This window comes from Schistocerca piceifrons, chromosome 3 (genome assembly GCF_021461385.2).
Source record: "Schistocerca piceifrons isolate TAMUIC-IGC-003096 chromosome 3, iqSchPice1.1, whole genome shotgun sequence".
In the NCBI taxonomy this organism is placed as follows: domain Eukaryota; kingdom Metazoa; phylum Arthropoda; class Insecta; order Orthoptera; family Acrididae; genus Schistocerca; species Schistocerca piceifrons.
This window is the reverse complement of record NC_060140.1, coordinates 610,248,111-610,271,651: the sequence shown is the minus strand read 5'-3', so window position 1 is coordinate 610,271,651 and position 23,541 is coordinate 610,248,111. Positions and strand designations below refer to the sequence as shown.

Here is a 23,541-nt window from a genome sequence, read left to right as displayed (position 1 = left end):
CGCTGCAGCAGCTGCAGCCGCCGCCGCCCGTGGCGCCCGGCCGCCAGCGGGGCCGCGTGCGCGCGCCGCCCCTCGGCCAGCTGCGGAGGCAGCTGCCGGCGCGGCCGCCCTCCATCTCGCTGTCCATGTCTACCGACGACCTCAGCTATGCGGCCGCCGGCCCGCGATCGCCGTCGCCCCTCTCCGAGCTGTGTCTGGACGTTCCCCAGGATCCCCGCTCCCTGCAGGTCAGTATCCTCTCGCCTTATGCCTTATACAACCGTCCGCGTCCACAACACCACCGACACTGTTCAACCCAAGTCGAATTAACAATGAATCGTCCCTGTGCCTTGGCTAATTTGAAACAGGATGTCCATGAGCTTGATTCTCCAGGCTATTACAACTTTCTCATCCTTGACACCCAAACGGACGCGTGGCTCCAACCTAAATCTCTTACTACATTTGGATATCAAATGGAACACCTTTCAGCCGTCTATTTCCAAACTTACATTATTTGGCTACCAGTTCGGCGATTTACTGCGCCACCTTCAGGCCCCTGATCGACGTGTAGGAAGATTCCACCTCGGTTCTGGTCAAAATACGGGCCAGCAATATTGGTTTTAGTAGATTTCTGCTTGCGATAGCGATCACTTGAAGGTCGGCAGCTGATGATTGTTTGTCGGCAGCTGATGGTTGAAGTGATCGCTGTAGCAAGCAGAAATCTGCTAATACCAATATTACTGGTCCCTGTTTTGAACAGAGCGAGGTGGCGCAGTGGCTAGCACACTGAACTCCCTTTCGGGAGGACGACGGTTCAATCCTGCGTTCGGCCATCCTGATTTAGGTTTTCCGTGATTTCCCTAAATCGCTCCAGGCAAATGCCGGGACGGTTCCTTTGAAAGGGCTCGGCCGACTTCCTTCCCCGTCCTTCCCTAATCCGATGAGACCGATGACCTCGCTGTCTGGTCTCCCTCCCCACACAACACAACTCAACCCCTGTTTTGACCAGAACCGAGATGGAATCTACCTACACGTTGGTCAGGGGCCTGAAGATGGCGTAGTAAATCGCCGAAACAGGTAGCCAAATAAAATATGTTTGGAAACTACACGGCTGAAAGGTATTTCGTTTGACATCCTGTATCGAACAGCCGAGTCCCGTAACCTTGGTTGAAAAGATGGACATAGAGACTGTTAATACATCTTTCTTGTTTTTGCATCATCTTAAAAAGTTAGATCCTTTCCTCCTCCTGGCTTTTATATGCTAAAATGTATGTATAAATGGAATTTCCTGTAAGCGAGAATAATTACGAGTACTTATTTTCGTTCGGGCTTTGACTCGTGTTCTGTTGTTTGATACTGCTAACCTCGTCAATATGCTATTGATAGGTAAAGTTACGCAGGGTGCCAGAAAAATGTATTCCATATTTTGAGAGGTGGTCATATGAACCAAAACAAGAAAAGAATTTCCAGTCAACATGGTCTCTAAAATACATACCGTAAGAGCTGTGAGTACTTGCTCTTCCTTGCTACTCTGAAACACTTCTGTTATACTGCAAGCTCTATGCTATTACGAACGGGAGGACGTGAAGTTCACTCCAAGCCCCCACCACGCCGTAGCGGAGAAATGAGAAAACTGCTCCCTAATTGGCGGGACGAATACGAATACTGACCTGTGATTTATAGCATATGAGAGACAACATAAGGAAATGAAGAACAAAATAAAAGGATGTTTTCTTCACTATTCCTATTAAGTAATTAGCTCTGTCATAAAATTATTCTACTTTCCAAATTTTTTGCATTACATATCCACCAAAAGACGGAAAGTTGTAAATAACTACTGACGAACGTAGGGTTCGTTCCTTACAAGTATGAGCGACAGTGCTTCAAGTTTTAGATTCAAGATCGTTCCATGAAACTTCTGAAGCAGCAAATAGTGATATTAGTTTATCATTCACTAAGTTTTTCACTTTCTGTTCTTGTTTGATATTTCTTGACGCATACTCTGCATCTGTCTCTTGCAGTTTTTTCAGTCTTTAATTTGTTTTTGCATGGCACAATTTTATCTACCTTACTTTCCCCAATTTTACCGTATTTTTCATTCATCTCGCCACGATTTGAATAACTGTAATCACAAATATTACTTAAACTAGCCACTTCATTTTCACATTTTTTCGGACATTAAGGATACAGAGTCCCTATGAACGCTATTTGCACCTGTTACGTCATTCTGTATGTGACATTTTATCGGATATTTGACATAGTGTACTAAGTGAAAACACAGAGTTAATCTGCAACTAGCGGCTTCAGTATGGGAGCGCTACACTAGCGCCACTGAGTGGTCTAGTTTTACTAAGTCTGCCATTCCTCCACAGACGTTCGGACACCTCACTGCAAGTGTTCTCAGCAGAGTTCAAGGCTCCTTAAAAGGCATGGCTGGACACATTCCATATTAGTGTCCACAAATAGGTGTCCGAATATTTTTGATCAGATAATGTACATTGACGGAATTAATGGCACTGAACTCTTGGAGGGTGCAATCGCTGATGATCCCGTTGTAATAGCCCATTGGAGCATAGTAGAAACCGGGTAGTTCACAACTCTTTGTAAGGTTTAGGTGGTTCCAGACAGACGTGAGGGACGCCGCACAGTAGTGAACAGCATAAAGCAGTCGTCACACGGGACGAGCCAGCTAATGTTGACCTGCACGCAGAGAGGGTATCCAACGTCACGGGACACAGCGCCATCGGCACGCGGACGTGATTTTGCGCTCTCAGCTCCGTCCCGCGGCAGTTATTGGCTCTATTTGGCTCGCAAACGAAACAGTTTGTTAGCTCTTCATGTTTTCTGGCTGTGGTACACATAAATCCGTGAACATGTCCAGTCATTAAGGAAATCGGCTTACAAATCAAAGAAAATCAGTTCTGACAGAGAGCGGATTTATATTTACCTAAGGGCAAGTATTATAAATGTTGTTGCTATTGCTTTCATAAGAAAGTCACACAACCTTTTAGAAAATCGAAAGGGAAAAACAAAAATTGGACGCAGCAGGACGCGTATCTTTGTACCTGACGATGCTGTTTCGCAACGTGGGGCCTCTGCTAAGAATGCTACGCTGAAGGTACGCAATTAGCGATCTTGTATTTTATGTTGCCGTCTTCTACCGGCTTTAATCGCCAAACAGTCATTAACTGACATTTAATTATAACAAATCCTAACAAGGAGGACACGTTTTTCATGCATCTTCAATATGCCATTTGCTTGAAGCGGTTTACTTGCATAACACGCTTGCTAAACGCGAAAATAACTAAATATGAAATTTCTTTAAGCACCAGTATGACGTTTCCCATCATTTTATTACAGCAAATCGTACCAGTAACGACTCTTTCTCGAGACATTCAATGTCGTGGTGATTAGATCATCATCACCTTCTTCTTCCTTTCAAGGATTAGGCTGTTCTCTGTTTCGAACTCACAGAAAAATCGTTCCCATCTTTTTCTAGGCCTTCGAATATATCGTTTCCCATTCGGTTTCTAGTTCAGGATCTTCTGAGGAATTCTGTGACCTAGCATTCTCATGAGGTGGTGTTTCCAATCTTCACGATATTTTTGAATTTTTTCATTCAAGCTCAAAATATTTAATTCTGTTCAAATATCTTCGTTTCTAACCATATCTCTTCTTGCGCAGCCGTTCGTCTTTCTTAGAAACCTCATCTCTGCTGATTGAATTTTATGCTCTTGTTTTTTTTTTGTGGTAACACCGGAACCGTCATTACTTTATAGAAGTTCATGATGGTTTCTTTTTGTACTTTCGGGCCAATGTTCTGCTAATGGTGCCACAGACAGCTTGGAATTTGTGTATTTTATTTTTCAATATCAGGGTTCAAATCAAAACTTGCAGCACAGGCTCGAAAAGAGCTTTGAGACACTTGTTCTAAACCTGAATTATACTAAACAATTTTTGATCTGACTGGATATTTTCTAGGGGACTGATGACCTCAGATGTTAAGTCCCATAGTGCTCAGAGCCATTTGAACCATTTTTGGATATTTTCCTCGCAACGCCATTATCTGTGTTTTGTTACTAGAAATTTTAAGTTGTACTTCTTGTAAATGTTGTTCAGCTGTATACTGATATTTGGAGGTCATCTTCATTCTTTTGAATAATAACGATGTCATCAGCAAACAAAAGTACTTTCAGGTATTCCTCGTTCGTTATCTTAATTCCCTTGTTTACTTTACATTTCCATTTGCGAAGAATGAAGTCAATGTAGATATTAAAAAAGATAGATGAAAATCCACATCCTTGTCCAACGCCTTGGTTAATAATTATTTCTTCTAGTCGAGCCCTACCTGTGTTTATTACATGCGAATAGTTTTGTAAAGTCTTTTCACTACCTCTACTTAGTGATAAGGATATCCACATTCAGACACAATCTTCCGTAGGCTATCACGGCTCACACGGTCAGAGGCCTTCTCAAGGTCGATAAAGGCCATATGGGTTTCCATATTAAATTCTCTGTGTTTTTCTATGATGTTTTTAATTACAAACACATTGTCTGTGCGTGAACGACCTAATCTAAATCCAGTTCGTTCTTCAGAAATAATAGCTTCAGTGATAGTCTTCATGCGGTTACTGATGACCTTTGAGTATAGTTCGTAGCCAGTGTTTAGAAGACTTATGCCACGATAATTTTACAGTTGTTACGTTTCCATGGGTATTGGATTTTGCACTTCGACCAACATTCATTTATTAATTGTAAAAGACTTGTATCTAGTGGTAAGCCTCCATATTTAATTACTTCTGCATTTATTCCATATATTCCCTTAGCTTTTCTGTTCTACATGCCTTTCAAAGCCTGTTGCAGTTCGTCCATGGATCTGCTTGTTCATTGTTCATACTCTGTCCAGTGTCATCTTCGTCCTTCTGTGAACACCACAAATACGTAAAAGATTTATCCATTCTTCATTGGGTATAATGTTTAGTGAGGCAGTGTCTGCTTTCCTCTCTTTGAGTACTTGATTTATTAACTCGCCTTCTTCGTTTGAAAATCCTCCATCATGAGACTTAACTTGCGCAGCGCTCGTAACACAGCCAGGGGATTATAAAATTAATGGCAAACTCACAAATAGCCTCGGATACAGGTGGTGCTTAGAAACAGAACATATTCATAGGGTGTAAGGGGCTTCTTCTGACCATGACAGATACAATATGGCATCTTGCTCTCTGACTGTGACGCCGTAGGGATGGAAATTTTTTATAAAGTATTGATATATATTGTAGCGATATTTATGAAGGCTATAGATGTTATAGAGAAAAAGTATCGATATTTTGATTTGATGTCACGAAAAATCGATATTACGAAATATCGATATTTTTGCCCCGTCCCTACATGTGATAGGTCCTGGGAGTGAAATAGTGTACTTACCATAAACATTTCAGATAGCAGGAGTCCATTTTCCATGAAATACTAGTGTAGTAACGTGTGTGACTTTAGTGCCGAGACTACGTTACTTTTACAGTGCGTCTATCTTTTCGTCATCCAGGCACTCAGGGCAGTTCTGCCTCATAATTGGGAGAAGGGAGTGGTAATTTCTGCCGTTCTCATACAGTTCTGTCACCAAACTTGTTCGTCTTGCACCTCGTACCTATCATTTACAATGGTAGAAATGACACACGGAAGTAAGGGTACAGTTATGGTCATATCTGGTGCTCATTTGTAGTATTGAATTCGAAATTAAATTAAGCTCATCGTAAGACTTTTACTGTCAGACTGCACGTATTGACAGTAGCTGGAATGGGCAAGAAATATGCCGATGAGAACTATAGTGGCTATGAGTCAAGAAAAGACAGACAACAAAAATCATAACTTTAGATCCTCAGTATTTAATATCGAATAATCGACGGATCCTTAACTTCTGTTCAGTGGCATATGTCGATATCGTAATGAAAAAATATAGATACCTCCACATAGCGATGTTTTTTGCCAAGTACGATGTAGGGAGCATTCTTGCTTCCTACTGTTTCTACTCCACGTGGCACGTTGCCGAAATATTGCGGAACATATTTTGTGTTTCACGTGAGGAAGGATCCCTCAATGTGAAATAGCAGGATGTGACACCAGTAAACTCTTAGAGTGCCAAGTCAATTCTTCCAATCCATATGTGGCATACAGCAAACCAGTGCTTAACAGTGTTGGTTAACAACAGTCTTGGTTGCAATTTTAGTTTTTTTAGTTTTCAACGACGAGTTTCGCCTTATTTGGGCATCTTCAGGTTATCTTAATTTGGTATTTCTTAGAAGAATCCTTTAGTCACTGTAGCCATTTTACTGAGTTTAACGAAGGCGATGTTGGCCTGATATATTCGACGATGCCCTTTGGCTACAATGACTAAAGGATTCTTCTAAGAAATACCAAATTAAGATAACCTGAAGATGCCTAAATAAGGCGAAACGCGTCGTTGAAAAATAAAAAACTAAAATTGCAACCAAGACTGTTTTTAACCAATACTGCCAAGTCAACATTAGTTAAATCGTCCAGTGTAAAGACGGCTTAAACAGAACGCTCAGCGCAGTATTCTGGTGAGCCGACAGCCTGGCGGGCTGGCCTCCGAGCCCGCTGTCCGTGGCCCGGCAGGCTGTTCTCAGCTCTCAGTCTATGCAGTCCGTCCGGTGTAAGCGCCGAGGACACGGGCTGGGCGTGCTGAAACCTCCACGAGACGGAGGCCTGACGAGTGCAGTGAGTGACCGGTTTTGACGCGCAGGTGCCTGGCTACGGGCGGCCCAACTCGTGGACGACGTCGGCGGAGGGCGGGCGCGCGGCGTACCGCCTGCTGAAGGAGCACCGCAACAGCGACCCGGGGCCCGGCCCGCGGGCCGCCCTAGCCGCCAGTGCAGCCGCCTCCGCCGCCGCCTCCGCCGCCCCCTCCGCCTCCTCGTCCACATCTTCCGAGGAGGACAGCGGCCGCGGGGGCCGGCTGCCGGCCACGCCCACCACGCCGCCCGCGCCGCTCGCCACCGAGCAGATGTTCGAAGACGACGGCGAGATGCCGCTTTTCATGCGCCGGCCGGACCCCGACGACTCGACGGCCGACGACTGCCTCGTGCCCTCCGTCGACGGAGACAGCGCCGGCGGCAAGGCGGGCCGCACCGTAGTCACCGTCGTGGCGCCGCCCTCTCCCAGCGTACACCGGCTACAGGTGAGGACTACCTTTGTTTCCTGTTACGGCGCTGGATATCTTCAAAAACGAATTAAAAACAGTCTTGACCGCACTAAAATACACTGAAGGAAAAAAGTCGCAACCCCAAAAAAATAGTTAACGTAGAGTTACGAAATTTCGAGAATACATTTGTCTATACAGGGTGGTCCATTGATCGTGACCGGGCCAAATATCTCACGAAATAAGAGTCAAACGAAAAAACTACAAAGACGAAACTTGTCTAGCTTGAAGGGGGAAACCAGATGGCACTATGGTTGACCCGCTAGATGGCGCTGCCATAGGTCAAACGGATATCATCTGCATTTTTTAAAATAGGAACCCTCATTTGTATTACATATTCGTGTAGTACGCAAAGAAATATGAATGTTTTAGTTAGACCACTTTTTTCGCTTTGTGGTAGATGGCGCTGTAATAGCCACAAACATACGGCTCACAATTTTAGACGAACAGTTGGTAACAGGTATGTTTTTTAAATTAAAGAACAGAACGTAGGTACGTTTGAACATTTTATTTCGGTTGTTCCAATGTGATACATGTACCTTTGTGAACTTATCATTTCTGAGAACGCATGCTGTTACAGTGTGATTACCTGTAAATACCACATTAATGCAATAAATGCTCAAAATGATGTTCGTCAACCACAATGCATTTGGCAGTACATGTAACGACATTCCTCTAAACTGCGAGTAGTTCGCCTTCCGTAATGTTCGCACATGCATTGACAATGCGCTGACGCATGTTGTTAGGCGATGTCGGTGGATCACGATAGCAAATATTCTTCAATTTTCCCCACAGAAAAAAATCCGGGGACGTCAGATCCGGTGAACGTGCGGGCCATGGTATAGTGCTTCGACGACCAATCCACCTGTCATGAAATATGCTGTTCAATACCGCTTCAACCGCACGCGAGCTATGTGCCGGTCATCCATCATGTTGGAAATACATCGCCATTCTGTCATGCAGTGAAACATCTTGTAGTAACATCGGCAGAACATTACGTAGGAAATCAGCATACATTTCACCATTTAGATTTCCATCGATGAAATGGGGGCCAGTTATCCTTCCTACAATAATGCCGCACCATACACTAACCCGCCAAGGTCGCTGATGTTCCACTTGTCGCAGCCATCGTGGATTTTCCGTTGCCCAATAGTGCATATTGTGCCGGTTTTCGCTACCGCCGTTGGTGAATGACGCTTCGTCGTTAAATAGAACGCGTGCAAAAAATCTGTCATCGTCCCGTAATTTCTCTTGTTCCCAGTGGCAGAACTGTGCACGACGTTCAAAGTCGTCGCCATGCAATTCCTGGTGCATAGAAATATGATACGAATGCAAAAGATATTGATATAGCATTCTCAACAACGACGTTTTTGAGCTTCCCGATTCTCGCGCAATTTGTCTGCTACTGATGTGCGGATTAACCGTGACAGCAACTAAAACACCTACTTGGGCATCATCATTTGTTGCAGGTCGTGGTTGACGTTTCAATGTGGCTGAACACTTCCTGTTTCTTTAAATAACGTAACTATCCAGCGAACGGTCCGGACTTTTGGATGATGTAGTCCAGGATACCGAGCAGCATTCATAGCACACGCCCGTTGGGCATTTTGATCACAATAGCCATACATCAACACGATATCGACCTTTTCCGCAGTTGGTAAACGGTCCATTTTAACACGGGTAATGTATCACGAACCAAATACCGCCCGCACTGGCGGAATGTTACGTGATACCACTTACTTATACGTCTGTGACTATTACAGCGCCATCTATCACAAAGCGAAAAAAGTGGTCTAACTATAACATTCATATTTCTTTACGTACTACACGAATATGTAATAAAAGTGAGGGTTCCTATTTTAAAAAATGCAGTTGATATCCGTTTGACCTATGGCAGCGCCATCTAGCGGGCCAACCATAGCGCCATCTGGTTTCCCCCTTCAAACTAGACGAGTTTCGTTCTGTGTAGTTTTTTCGTTTGACTTTAATTTCGTGAGATATTTGGTCCGGTCACTATCAATGAACCACCCTGTGTAACATATCTAAATGAAGAACATTGCAACACCACAGGTTAATGCAAGCGCGAGGTAAGCCATTGCAAATGTGAAATGCTGATACATTAATAACCGGTGTTACCGACAGAATGTTGCATGCAGGCATGCAAATGTGCATTCATTGTGTTGTGCAGATGCCGGAGGTTAGTTTGTAGGATGGAGTTCCATGCCTGTTGCACTTCGTCGGTCAATAAAGATCACGCTGGAGTTGTCCAATGATGTCCCACGCGTGCTCGATTGGAGACGGATCTGGTGATGGAGCGAGCCAAACCGATATGTCGACACTCTGTAGAGCATCTACATCTACATATCTACATATATACTCCGCTAGCCACCAAGCGGTGTGTGGCGGAGGGCACAATTCGCGTCAAAGTCATATTTCCTCCCCTCTGTTCCATTCGCGGACCGCACGAGGGAAAAACGACTGTCTGAACGCCTCAAAATGGTTCAAATGGCTCTGAGCACTACGGGACTTAACAGCTGTGGTCATCAGTCCCCTAGAACTTAGAACTACTTAAACCTAACTAACCTAAGGACATCACACACATCCATGCCCGAGGCAGGATTCGAACCTGCGACCGTAGCAGTTGCGCGGTTCCGGACTGCGCGCCTAGAACCGCGAGACCACCGCTGAACGCCTCAGTACGAGCTCTTATTTCCCTTATCTTTGAATGATGATCATTACGCGATTTGAAAGTTGTTGGTAATAATATATGCTCTAAATCCTCGGCGAAGATTGGATTTCGGAATTTAGTGAGCAACCCCTTCTGTTTAGCGCGTCGTCTATCTGCAAGTGTGTCCCACTTCAAACGTTCTATGAAATTTGTGACGCTCTCGCGATGGCTAAATGTACTAGTCACGAATCTTGCCGCTCTTCTTTGGACCTTCTCAAGCTCTTGAATCAGACCCAATTGGTAAGGGTCCCATACAGACGAACAATACTCTAAGACTGGACGAACTAACGTATTGTAAGCTGTTTCCTTTGTTGAAGGACTGCGTCGCTTCAGGATTCTACCAATAAACCGCAATCTAGAGTTCGCCTTATCCGTTACTTGTGTAATCTGATCATTCCATTTGAGATTATTTCGAATAGTCACACCCAGGTACTTGACTGATGTTACCGCTTCCAAAGACTAATCATTTATTTTGTACTCATACATTAATGGGGATTTTCGCCTTGTTATACGCAGTAGGTTACACTTACTAATATTGAGAGATGACTGCCAGTCATTACACGACGCATTTATTTTCTGCAAATCCTCATTGATGATACTACTTTGCTGTAGGCTACAGCATCATCGGCAAACAGTCTAAGGCCGCTGTCAATACCACCAACCAGATCGTTTATGTAAATCGTAAAAAGCAGAGGACCTATTACGCTGCCCTGGGGAACACCTGAAGTTACTCTTGTTTCTGTTGAAGTTACCCCGTTCAGGACGACATATTGCTCCCTGTCTGTTAGAAAACTTTCTATTCAACCGCATATGTCATCGGACAGACCGTAAGCGGGACTTTCTGGAGCAAACGACAGTGCGGAACTGAGTCGAACGCCTTTCGAAAGTTGAGAAATATGGCATCAGCCTGGGAGCCGGTGTCTAGAGCCTGTTGTATATCATTCACAAAGAGGGCCAGCTGTGTCTCGCATGACCGTTGTTTCCTGAAACCGTGCTGGTTTCTGCAGATGAGCTTCTCAGAGTCTAGAAAGGTCATTATCTATGAACACAAAATATGTTCCATGATTTCAAAACAAATCGATGTCAGTGAAATTGGCCGGTAATTATGTGCATCCGATTTTCTACCCTTTTTATAGATTGCTATGACCTGGGCCTTCTTCCAGTCCCGTGGAACTTTACGCCGTTCCAATGATCTCTGATAGATGACGGATAAGAATGGTGCTATATTTGTAGCATAGTCAACATAAAACCTTACGGGGATACCGTCTGGGCCAGATGCCTTTCTGGCGTCTAAGGATCTTAACTGTTTTACAATCCCAGATACAGTAAACACTATGTCAGCCATCCTTTCGTTTTTTCGATAATTTAATGGGGGAATGGTGCTGCAATCCTCTGTCGTAAACGAGTTTTTGAAAGCTAGGTTTAGAATTTCGGCCTTCTGTTTATCATGATCAGTTACATTACCCGTACTGTCAGCAAGAGAAGGTATTGAATTATTTTTAGCGTTCAGAGCATGTTGTGTTACAATAGCGGTATGTGAGCGAGCGTTATCCTGTTGGAAAACACCCCTGGAATGCTGTTCGTGAATGATAAAAGGTCGAATCGCCAGACTGCAGATCGCTAAAGCCGGATTTTCCTACGAGCACGTCAGGTTGCGTGGGATAACCACGAGAGTGTTTCTGCTGTCGTACAAAATCGCACCCCAGACCATAATTGCATGTGTCGTTCCTTTGTGTCTAGCACGCAAACAGTTTGGTGGCAGGCCCTGAACTGGGCTCCTTTTAACCAACATACAGCCATCATTGGCTCTAAGGCAGAACCAGCTTTCATCAGAAAACACAACAGATCTCCACTGCCCTCCAATGAGCTCTCACTTGACACCACTGAAGCCGCAGATGGCGATTGTTTGGGGTCAGTGGAATCTACACTACAGTGCCACTGGCTGGGAGCTGTCTTTGAAGTAACCAGTTTGTAACAGTTCGTTTGTCTCTGTGGTGCCAGCTCCTGCTCAGATTGTTACTGCAGAAGCAGTACGATGCTCCAGAGCCATCCGCCGAACACGACAGTCTTCCCTCTGGCTAGCACTAAGTCGTCGTCCCGAGCCTGCTCTTCTTGCGACCGTACATTCTCGTGATCACCGCTGCCATCAGTCACTTACAGTGACTAAATTCCAGCAAAGTCTTTCTGCAGTATCGAAGAAGAAACAACCAACTTCTCGTAGCCCTTTACACGAAATCGTTAAAATTCAATGAGGTGGAGATAACGGCGTCTGTTTCATCTTAAAGGCGCTCTTGACTATCGTCAACTCACCGCGTCCAACCTGAAAGGTAACTAACGCTCACTACCGTTACAGCGTGTATTTAAAGCAAACCTGATTTGTATCCTCATACCAGCGCTTCTGGTGCCACTGCCATGCGACTGGCGCGAAATTTGAATAGACATCAACTTTGAGATGTAGAAACACGCGTACCAACTTTCGTTTGTGTTGCGACTGCTTCTTGATGTTACGTTTTTTCACCGTCAGTGTATTTATTGGCAGTACTAACCGATTTCGAATAAAATGTGACCATCTTCAGACCGTATTACACCACGGAGGAAGGCGGTGATGGTGAATGGAGCAAATATTGCGGATCCACGAACGTCAACACTCATTACGCGTTGTGCAAAGAGTAGTTAACGTTCGTGGTTCCACAATATTTGCTCCGATCACTATCACCGTCTGCCACTATGGTATAATACGGTCTGAAGATGGTCACATTTTGATCGAAACCGGTTAGTACTGCCAATAAATACACTGACGGTGAAAGGAGCAAATATGGTAGATCCACAAACGTCAACCAGTATAACGTATATTAGCTGCTAACTTGTCATGTCCGCGGCTCGTGGTCTTGCGGTAGTGTCCTCGTTTCCTGCGCATGGCGTCCCGGGTTCGATTCCCGGCGGGGTCAGGGATTTTCTCTGCCTCGAGATGACTGGGTGTTCTGTGTCTTTCATCATCATTTCGTCCTCATTCACTCGCAAGTCGCCGTAGTGGAGTTAAAAAACTTGTGGAGCGGCGGCCGAACCGTCCCGCGAGGGGTTTCCCGGCCGCCATACGCTCATTATTATGCAAGGAACCTGCGTGGCTTCTACACTGGTATTAAAGAGCTGTATGGACCTATCCGCTCCTCATCAGGAACACTGAAAGCTGCTGACAACTCCACCATTCTTATTGAAAGTCAGGACATCTTAAATCGTTGGAAAGAGCACTTCAGCTCACTGTTAAACCGCCCTGCTACTGCCGCTAGAGATTTTCTCAAAAATGTCCCACAGCACCCTCCAAAACCCTGGATGGGTGATCCTCCAACTTTTTAAGAATTCTGCAAGGCACTCAAGAGTGTGAAACCTGGGAAGGCTCCTGGACCTGACAGCATCCCGATGGAGCTTATTGAGGGTGGCGGCTTGGCTCTAAAAACTAGACTCTTCTCACTCATTCTATTAATGTGGGAAACCCGCAAAGTACCAGCTGACTTGAAGAACTCCACAATTGTCAACATCTTCAAGAAGGGCGACAGAAGCGTCTGTGGTAACTACCGGGGAATATCTCTACTCTCTGTCACTGGCAAAACTTTTGCAAGAATCCTTTTAAATCGCCTCCAGACACTTTCAGAGACTATACTACCTGAGTCTCAATACGGGTTTCGACCTTCAAGAGGGACAATTGACATGATTTTCTGTGCACGACAACTACAGAAGAAGTGCAGAGAACAGCAAAAGCCTTTACTACTTGTTTTCTACGATCTAGAAAAGGCCTTTGTTACAGTTCCCAGAGAAGCCATGTGGATGGTCTTAAAACGCTTCGGCTGCCCTGAACATTTTGTTGACCTGATTGAAGCTCTCCACGATGATATGACTAGACAGGTCCTCTACCAGAATGAAACGACTGGTGAATTCCCAATAACAAGTGGGCTTAAACAAGGATGCGTTCTTGCATCAACATTATTTGCATTGTATCTGGCAGCTATGCTTTACGAGACAACCGTAAACAATGCAGGAATAGAACTAAAGTACAGGTTTGATGGAGGATTATTCAACCAGTCCAGACTCCATTCAAAAAGGTTAACCAGTACCACTCGTGTGACAGAGCTGCAGTATGCTGATGACAATGCTTCTCCAGCTCATTCACCTGCAGTGTTGCAGCTGTCAGTTGATTCCTTCAGCAGGGCGTACGAACGATTTGGTCTCTCCATCAATATTCCAAAGACAAAGGTGATGGCGCAGCCAACTCCTGGCTCCTCCGTTCCTGACTTCAGCATATCCATTTATGATACACCCTTGGAACAAGTGGACCATTTCCTCTACCTGGGCGGCATACTGTCATCTAACTGCTCATCTGGAAAAGATGTGGAGAACAGATTACGTGCTGCCCATGTAGCATTTGGACGTCTTACAAAGCGTGTCTTCCTGAATAAAGACCTAACACTGTACACCAAACTGATGGTGTACAATGCTGTAGTCATTTCCACCCTGCTATATGGTTGCGAAACCTGGACGTTACATCGCTGTGATCTGAAGAAACTAGAACGCTTCAACCAACAGAAGCTAAGATATATCATGAACCTGAAATGGGATGACTTCATATCCAACACGGCTGTTCTTGAGAAAGCAAAAATAGCATGGAAGCTCTTATCATTGGGCATTAACTCAGATGGGTCGGACATGTCCAGCGGATGAAAAATGACAGACTTCCACGCCAAATGCTGTACAGCGAAGTGAGCACAGGTAAAAGGCCACGAGGTGCCCCTCTCAAACGTTATAAGTATCAGTACAAGAAAAATCTGAAAAACTTGAACATCGATCCGAGTAACTGGTCCACAATAGCAGAAGACCGAAGTCGCTGGGGCTCAGTTACCTCAAATGCTCTTCAAAACTTTGAGCTGGAACGTCGAAGAATGGAGGATGACAAACGCCGGAGACGTAAACTCCTCCAGGCTCAGCCACGTCCTCCACCTTCCATCAGCTGTAATGTTTGTGGCCGCCTATTCCACGCTAGGAATGGATTGCTAAGCCATCAACGACACTTCCACGCCTGAACCGTGACAAAGGAAATCTCAGGAGGGAAATGAAAACTCGGATACGAGTATCAGCCGACGACGATTACTTGTAATAAGCAGCTGACCTTCGTGGAATCGTGATATTTGCTCCGTTCACCGACACCGCTTGCAACCATGGAGTAAAATGGGCTGAAGATGGTAACATTTGGACCGAAACCGGTTACCGTTGCCAATAAATATTATATTGCGGTCAAGATTGTTTTCAATTCAGTTTTAAAAAAATTTCAAGACCGCCGATATTCTCCACTGTGTATGTTTTCAAAAATTACTGAAATTCTTGTGTTGCATTGTCTGAAATGATCACTTTCCAACATGTGACGCGTTTCTTTTGTGTTTCACGAAAACTTCCGTGGCGTCGCAGGAATTCCCAATACCGATCATAGTCAGAATACAAATACGCTTAAGCCGTGATTTCCTAGAAAGAGGAATTTTGCTTGGCGCTAACTTAAATACGTACTGCATTTGTGTTTTCCCGGAAAATGATACTACAAGCGCATTAAGTATTCAGTCCACAAGCCCTGTCTGGGAAGTACACTGTATGGAAGCAGTTTTCTTATAGTTGGAACAAATTCAATTAAAAATTGTTTACAAGTCAGCAACACAGAACATAAACCTCACATGCGCATACATGCTACCACAAAACAATTTTCATAGATTCCATTGAGTTTTATACAGCAAATAAAGTATGGAATCTTACACAAGGTGTTGTCTTGTTGTCTACTGCTTGTCGTGTTAGTACTGCTAGTCAGTAAGGTCATTCAGTGAAAGACCGAGTGCTTGAGTGACAACGTCACTTGTTTGAGTAACTTCACTAAGAGGTGTTGTAGGCTTGTCAGTGGTGGACCTGGGGAAGGGTGCTGACGAGTGATGCGAGGACGAGTAATTTTCATAGTCATCCACAGCCGGTGAACCAGAACCACACTGAAGCTGTTGGCGCATTACGCACTGCGCTCTGTCAGAAAACGCTTTCACTATTTTGTCAGTGTTGAGTGCGCGACACAGAACACCGGGCGCATCACGTGCTACGCAGCACAAAGTTCCTGCTCTTAGGAAAATCCGGCTTTAGCCATCTGCAGCGCGCGTGTCAATTACGCGACGTACTGCTCCACAGATTTACTCGGAAACGTTAATTGGCTGACGGGCATTAATCGTCTACACTGTAGCACAGTTAAATCAGTCTAAATAATGGTTGTCAGTCTCGCTTTGATCAGCAAGATTACATTAAAGCTGTCACTTCTCTTACACCATTAACTGTAGCTATCTAATGTTATCGAATTAAATCAGGCAACCCAAATGGAATTAGATTAGGAAACAAGACTTAGTAGTACCTACATAGCAAAATAACTGATGATACCCGAAGAAGAGAGTATATAAAAGGCAGACTGCCAATAGGAAGAAATCATTCTAAAAGAGAGGAATTTATAAGCATTTAATACAAATTTAAGTTAAAGTTGCTCTGTAGAATCTACGAGACTGGTGACGTACCATCAGACTCTCGAAAAGATATCATCCACACAGTTCCGAAAACAGCAAGTGCTGACAAGTGTGAGAATTATCGTACAATCTGCTTAACAGCTCGTGCATCCAAGTTAACTGAGAGGAATAATATACAAAAGAATGGGAAATAAAGTTGGGGATCTGTTAGATAACGATTAGCTTGGCTCGAGGAAAGCCAAACGCACCATAGAGGCTGTCCTGACGTTGCGTTAGTAATGGAAGAAAGACTGAAGAAACATCAAGGCACACACATAGAATTTGTCGACCTGGAAAAATGCGCTCGACAGTATAAAGTGGTCCAAATATGAATAAGCTATAGGGAAACACGGGTAATGTACAATATGTACAATAACCAAGAGGCAACAATAAGATTGAAATACTAAGAACAAAATGCTCGTATTAAAAAGAGTGTAAGACAGGAAAGCAGTCTTGGGCCCTCACTGTTCAGTATATACATAGGAGAAGCAACGACGGAAATAAAAGAAAGGTTAGGAGTGGGATTAAACTACAGAGTGAAAAATTATCGATGATTAGACTCGCTAATAGTACTGCTATCCTCAGCGAATCCGTAGAAAAATTACAGAATCTGTTCAATGAAATAAACAGTCTAACATGTCCACAATATGGATTGAGAGGAAAACCAAAGAAAGACGAAAATAATGAGAAGTAGCAGAAATGACAGTAGGGCCAGGCTTAAAATAAAAATTGGTGATGACGAAGTAGACGATGTTAGGGAGTTCTGCTACCTTGGAAGCAAAGTCGTCCGTAGTTGACGAAGCAAGAAGGACATAACAAGGAGACTAGCGCAGGCAACAAAGGTATTCGTGTCCAAGGCGACGTAGGTCTTAATCTGAGGAAGACATTCCTGAGACTGTAGGTCTGGAACACAGCATTGTGTGATAGTGAATCATGTACTGTGGGAAAACCGGAACGGAAGAGAATCGAAGCGTTTGCGTTGTGATACTACAGAATAATGTTGAAAATTAGGTGGACTGATAAGATAAGGAGTAAGGAGATTCTTCGCAGAATTGGCGAAGAAAGCAACATCTGAAAAACACTAATACGAAGAAGGAATGGGACGATAGGACTTGTGTCACGACGTCAGGGAAAAACTTCCATGATACTAGAGGGAGCGCAAAAATGGTTCAAAAGGCTCTGAGCACTGTGGGACTTAGGCCGGCCGGTGTGGCCGTGCGGTTCTAGGCGCTTCAGTCTGAAACCGCGTGACCGCTACGGTCGCAGGTTCGAATCCTGCCTCGGGCATGGATGTGTGTGATGTCCTTAGGTTAGTTAGGCTTAAGTAGTTTTAAGTTCTAGGGGACTGATGATCACAGATGTTAAGTCCCATAGTGCTCAGAGCCATTTGAACCACTATGGGACTTAACATTCGAGGTCATCAGTCCCCTAGAACTTAGAACTACTTAAACCTAACTAACCTAAGGACTTCACACACATTCATGCCCGAGGTAGGATTCCAACCTGGGACCGTAGTGGTCGCGCGGTCCCAGACTGAAGCGCCTAGAACCGCTCGGCCACACTGGCCGGCACTAGAGGGAGCATGAAGGGTAAAAACCGTAGAAAAAGGCATAGAATGGATTAGATACAACAAACTGAGGACATAGGATGCAACTTCTGTTCTGAGATGAAGAGTTTGGCACAGGAGAGGAATTCGTGGCGGGCCCCATCAAACTAGTCAGAAGACAGATGACACAAAAAAGAGTATTTTTATCCGTTACGAAGTCTTATCTGTAAGTATTTGTCTGGAGTGTAGCGCTGTACTGAAGTGAAATATGGACAATAAAAGTTCAGTTAAAAAGAGACTAGTGGTTTTTGAAATGTGTTTGGTGGTGGTGGCTTTTGCAGAAGAATGCTGAAGTTAAATGAGTAGATCGAGTAACTACGCTGATGTATGATCAAATTGTGAGAAAAGGAACTTATTGTATAACTTGACTAAATGGAAGGGTCAGTTGAAATGATACATCCTGATCCATCAGGTAACTGAGATTTGGTAACTGAGGCAAGTGTGTGGGTAGGGAGGAAGGAATATTGTGGAGTGATACCAAGGTATGAATACTGCCGGTTCGAATGCAAGTAGGTTGCAGTGGTTATTCGGAGATAAAGAGGCTTGCACAGGATCGAGTACTGTGTCGAGCTGATCAGACCAGTCTTCGGGCTGAAGACCACAATAACGTAAACAGCACCCTGTGTACTTTGAGAAAGGCTCCCAGACGTGATCACCAGCTTTGAAAAGATACACTGCAGTCATTACACTGCCGCCAACTGCTTCCTAACCTCAAAAATTACCAAATATGATAACAGTTCGAAACAGATAGGAGAAAAGTCACATGAAAACTAATACACATCAAGTTTACATCGAAACAAATCGAACTTACTGGCTTCACTTAGGCCTTGCCAAGTGCGCTTCGTTCATTAAACAAAAAAAAAAAAAAAGTCTCGATGACATTACACTGGATGGGACTCTGGTGACCAGAGGGAAGACGAGGAACGGGGACATTCAAACATTCTCATGTCTGGGAATTGTTTTTCAATCCGTACTGACGCAATTATATAGTGACGATGTGTTGTATTGCCTTGTCACAGACGTAGGAAATGAAACACAGGCACGGGACTTGGCAGCTAGTTACTGCCTTCGCGATCTGATACGGTGCCTACGACCACCGCAAGCTCTCTAAACCGCAATACTCTCCTAATTAATAGAAAATTGTTAGAACTGACTATAGTTCTACGCCCGCGAAGGGGATAGCACTTGCGGATCCTTCGAAGCTTTCCGTGCAGACAGAACAGCATTATTGATTCATTGAGGATCTCTCGCTTCCGACCTCATAGCAGCAACACTTAACATACTACCTTCGCCCCAGAGGATTTAAGTCTCGCTCCTACACCTACGAGGGCTATCGGCCGGCTACCAATCTCGCGAATTCCAAAACCGTTCCACAAAACAATTTTACCCCTCACTCCTTTCAGCCAGTTAACCTAAGGAACAGAATGCAAGCATTTTCATTGGTCTTTTTTGTGAAGAAGTCTATCTAGATCGCTTAATATGTTTCTTTATTTATAATAGTGTTTCGGTTACTGTCATCATCAGATCAGAACTTAGAACTATTAAATCAACATTCAGTGCATGTGCAAATAAATCTTACGTCTAACTGGGTCTCATCGTTCGCCATTAAGAGGCTATATTGCAAATATCAGAGGCCCATTTTTTCCCATGTAAGCATTCCCCTACTAGCAAACATAGGTCTCAATTTGTGAAGTAAATTGTTATCTTTAGCTCATAACTGTATGAAAGTAAATAGAGGTCTATTGGCAAAACCGGAAAATTAGAGAATCAAAAATGTGTCACAGAAGAATGAGTAAAAGTAAACAGCCTGACAGAATAAGAAATGAAGGGGTTCTCCTTAAAATGGAAGGCGAGAGGAATATGTGGAAATGACTAACAAGGTGTGTTTTAAGACTTTGGTACCATATTGGTACTTCTCTTCAGAGCCCAGAAACCCTGATGACGTATTCTACACTGAACTTGACGAACACTCTGCTTTAGTCACACTGAAATAAGTCATACAGCAAGTGAATTCGTAACCTGTCTATGCCGAAACAGACAACGCTAGAGTCCAAAACAGAGCAATATTCGTGAAGGGGCGATCAGAAACTTTCCGTTCGAAGGCCTTAAAAACCAGAATCCGTAAGTTAGTCACGCAAAATCGCCGTGAGCATTGAGGCAATAATCCCATCGGCGTACTAGGATGAAGATATCCGTTTGATAGATCATCGTGTCCTGCTACGTGAAAAAGTCCGTAACTGCCTCCTGTACGTCCTCGTCGGACAGGAATCTTCGATACTTCAAGGCCTTTTTAGGGCACAGAAGGCGTGATATACCCGTCGGGGAGACGACGACTCTAGGACGGCTACTCGAGTATCTCGCACCTAAATCCACCAGTTGAGTCTGGCCACCCATGTCGACCGGCGTCTTGCATCGAATGGCGACTAGCACGGAACTTGGCACACCATTCCACAATGGTGGGTTCCAACAGATAAGCTTTCCCACACAAATTATTCAGTCTCCGATGTGTGTCTATCGCTATTTGTCATTCGGCAGCCAAAAAAAAGAATAACAGCACGTTGGTTCCGTTTGGACGCATTTGAAAATAACGTCGCCATAGTTTACGTTTCTTCATTAACGGCATCCAGGTCAGAAAATCACTAATGCTGTATTAATCTCTTGCCTAAATGTCGATGTTTATATACCCACATCGCGTCGCACCGCCCTCAAATGGAAACTTTTTGATTGCCCCGCATAGTTTGACTAGACTGTCCAGGGATCCAAAAGCAAGTCGTACTAGGCAATCGCAAACTCTTCAAAGATCCAAAGAGTCTTCGGGCAATAATTTCCAAGGTACTAGAGATAACCTTAGGGGGCAAAAATTGTAAGGGAAGACAGAAATTGGAATAAATACAACAAATAATTGATAAGCTTGGTTGTAAATGGTTGCCTGAGATGAACAGATTGTCTCAGGAGATGAAAGCGTGGAGGTTCGCATCGAACCAGTCAAAAGACTAACGACGAACAAGAAGAAAAAGGGAACTACCATACGAGAATAGCGTCACCATCAGTCCGCCTCTAATAAGCTCGTTACTGACGTTAAGTTAAAGAGTAATCTTCCTTCGCTCTTCCGTCATCTGCCTAACAACTGCCCCGTTGGCAAGCGGACTGCGTCGCCTCCAGTGGCTTTTGACGAAATGGCACCTTGACTTCGATGTGTACGAGAGTATCGCTTCTCGTCAGTCCAGGCGACCTTTCTCCATATTTCGAGCGTCCAACAGCAGTATTCGTGCCTTCATGCTGATCTCTGTTCCGCGTTAACTAGGGGTGAACAGAGCAACATGAGTGAAGCGCTGGGTAGCTGCCTCACTACTAGCTTACGCTCTGGTTCCCCTGACGACTGGCGCGTTCGATCTCCAATACAGGAGCTGTCTTAATTCATTTGCTGATGAGTTCAAGTGTTACCTGCCGAAAAAAAGTACCATCGTTCAGGTGGCGAAACCTGTGCTATACTGAGGGTTAGCAGATTTACTGTGCTAGGTGTAATTGAAATGCAAATAGCTTTTACTGCATCTTGCGGAGAGCTCATTTTCATGCGTGTAGGTAGCCCACGTATTGTTTTTGAGTGATATTCCATATACATTAGCGCGCTTTGCCGGTAGCAACTGTGTGGGATACAAAATCTGACGGTCGTTCGCCTGCCGGGGACTGGCCGCTTGTTTTCCCTTTAAATTAACTTCACGTGATGGAGAGGGTAATGAGCTGTCGTTGAGAGAGAAGATTACTACCTCGTGCAATTATTGTCGTTTTCTATAGCTTTTGAATCGAAAAAAGTTCCAATACTGAAAACCTTTACTCCTCTGGATCCGATTTTTAATAACTCTTGTGACCTGTTACTAGCATGGAAGCGACTTTCATCGTTGCGTCTTTCTTTAGCAGCAACCCCCCTTTTTTATTTTCCTTTTTTATTTTATTTTATTTTTACTGCTCGAAAACTGATTCCTTGTCGCACAGGGTAAAACATGAACAACTGAGTTCACGTGGTAATTGTCCTCCAGTGCTATTTGCCTTTTGGATGTCCTGACAACCCTAAACTCAGCTCATTATGCCTTATTGTAAGAAAAACGAACACTCGTAAAATGATTCACTTCACTCGCAGTACAGACTGTAAAGCTTCTTCCAGAAACTATGGTTTTAAAAAGTAGCTCAGTTTGTAACATTTGCTGCAAATAAAATCGTGACGAATCAACTCAATGTAGACGTCAAACAAAAATTATTTACTGAAATAAGTTTACTAGATATTCAGACGAAGTTATTTACTGACATAAGTTTACTTGGCATTTACTAGACGTTCAGACGGAAGTTATTTAATAAAATAAGTTTATTGATTGGCGACTCCATAGTGTCCTGTGCACTACGACCAGATAATGGGTATACTTGGAAGGAGAGACAGCATTGGTCGTATATTTTTGTTTATTATCGCAAAATCGATTTTCGGTCACTTAGTGACCATCTTCAGTGCTAGAAGTTAAAAATTTTTTCACATTACGATCAGAGAGTGTAAAACAGAAAATCACAATTACATCTGCATATGTACATAACACTTGTTAGGAACATACCTGTAATATATAACTTAAATTAGTAAGCACTGGTGTCAATAAGCTTACGGCGATCACATAGACTGAGGTCGCTGTTTACATGCACTTGTTCAGCAGACCTCGGTGTGACGGGGCTTGACACGTCCTCTATGTGACATGTGTCACGTGAAGACATAGTATTACTGGTTTTGCGAGATATTAACACTAAATAACTCTTGTGCATTTGTGAATCGTGCAGTAATTCAAATTTAAAATGTACGTACAACACATAGCAGACGAAGGGGGAAGGAAATATCTAAAATACATCGGCGTATTGTTTTTTTTAAAAAAACTTATAAAACATAAAACAGATCGATGATAAGTTGTCAGAGTACAGGACATATAAAAGAGCAAAAGATAATGAAAAAGAATAATAAATGAATAACATGAATGAGGTGTAACACAGGTTTTTTAAAAAAAACATAATACCCACCATCTGGCGTGGGAAGTTAGAAGTACAACGTTCGTGATTTACGTAAAATGTTACGTTAAGACTAAGGAGTCAAATATATAAAAAATAATAACAGTACGAAACTGCCATTACTTAACAATTAAAATGCCGTGAAACACAATGTTCATTACAAAAATGTTTGTAGGTGTGGATAAACAATTTTGTTATCATATTTAACCGACATGCTGATGTACGTCTCGTTTGTCCCTTTGGGCAAGCTAGCAGTGTTATAACAGTGATTATAGGCTTCCGCATAAGCACTGAGTCAGAACCCATACATACATGACATCAAATATACACGGTTGCTTACTGTAAAACATAGCCCCATCATTTGGCGTGGGAGGTTAGAAGTACATCGTTCTTGATTTACGTAAATATT

At 43.7% G+C, this 23,541-nt stretch overlaps 1 protein-coding gene across 1 annotated transcript in view; it reads left to right on the top strand.

Moving 5' to 3' along the window:
- Positions 1-97: 97 nt before the first annotated feature.
- The window catches only part of LOC124788892, a 123,556-nt gene continuing 100,112 nt past the window's right edge, over positions 98-23,541 (top strand). The window contains exons 1-2 of the mRNA XM_047256173.1: positions 98-227; positions 6,740-7,174. Coding sequence (XP_047112129.1) covers positions 126-227; positions 6,740-7,174 — 537 coding nt within the window. The 5' untranslated portion in view covers positions 98-125. The remainder of the gene's footprint in view (positions 228-6,739; positions 7,175-23,541) is intronic.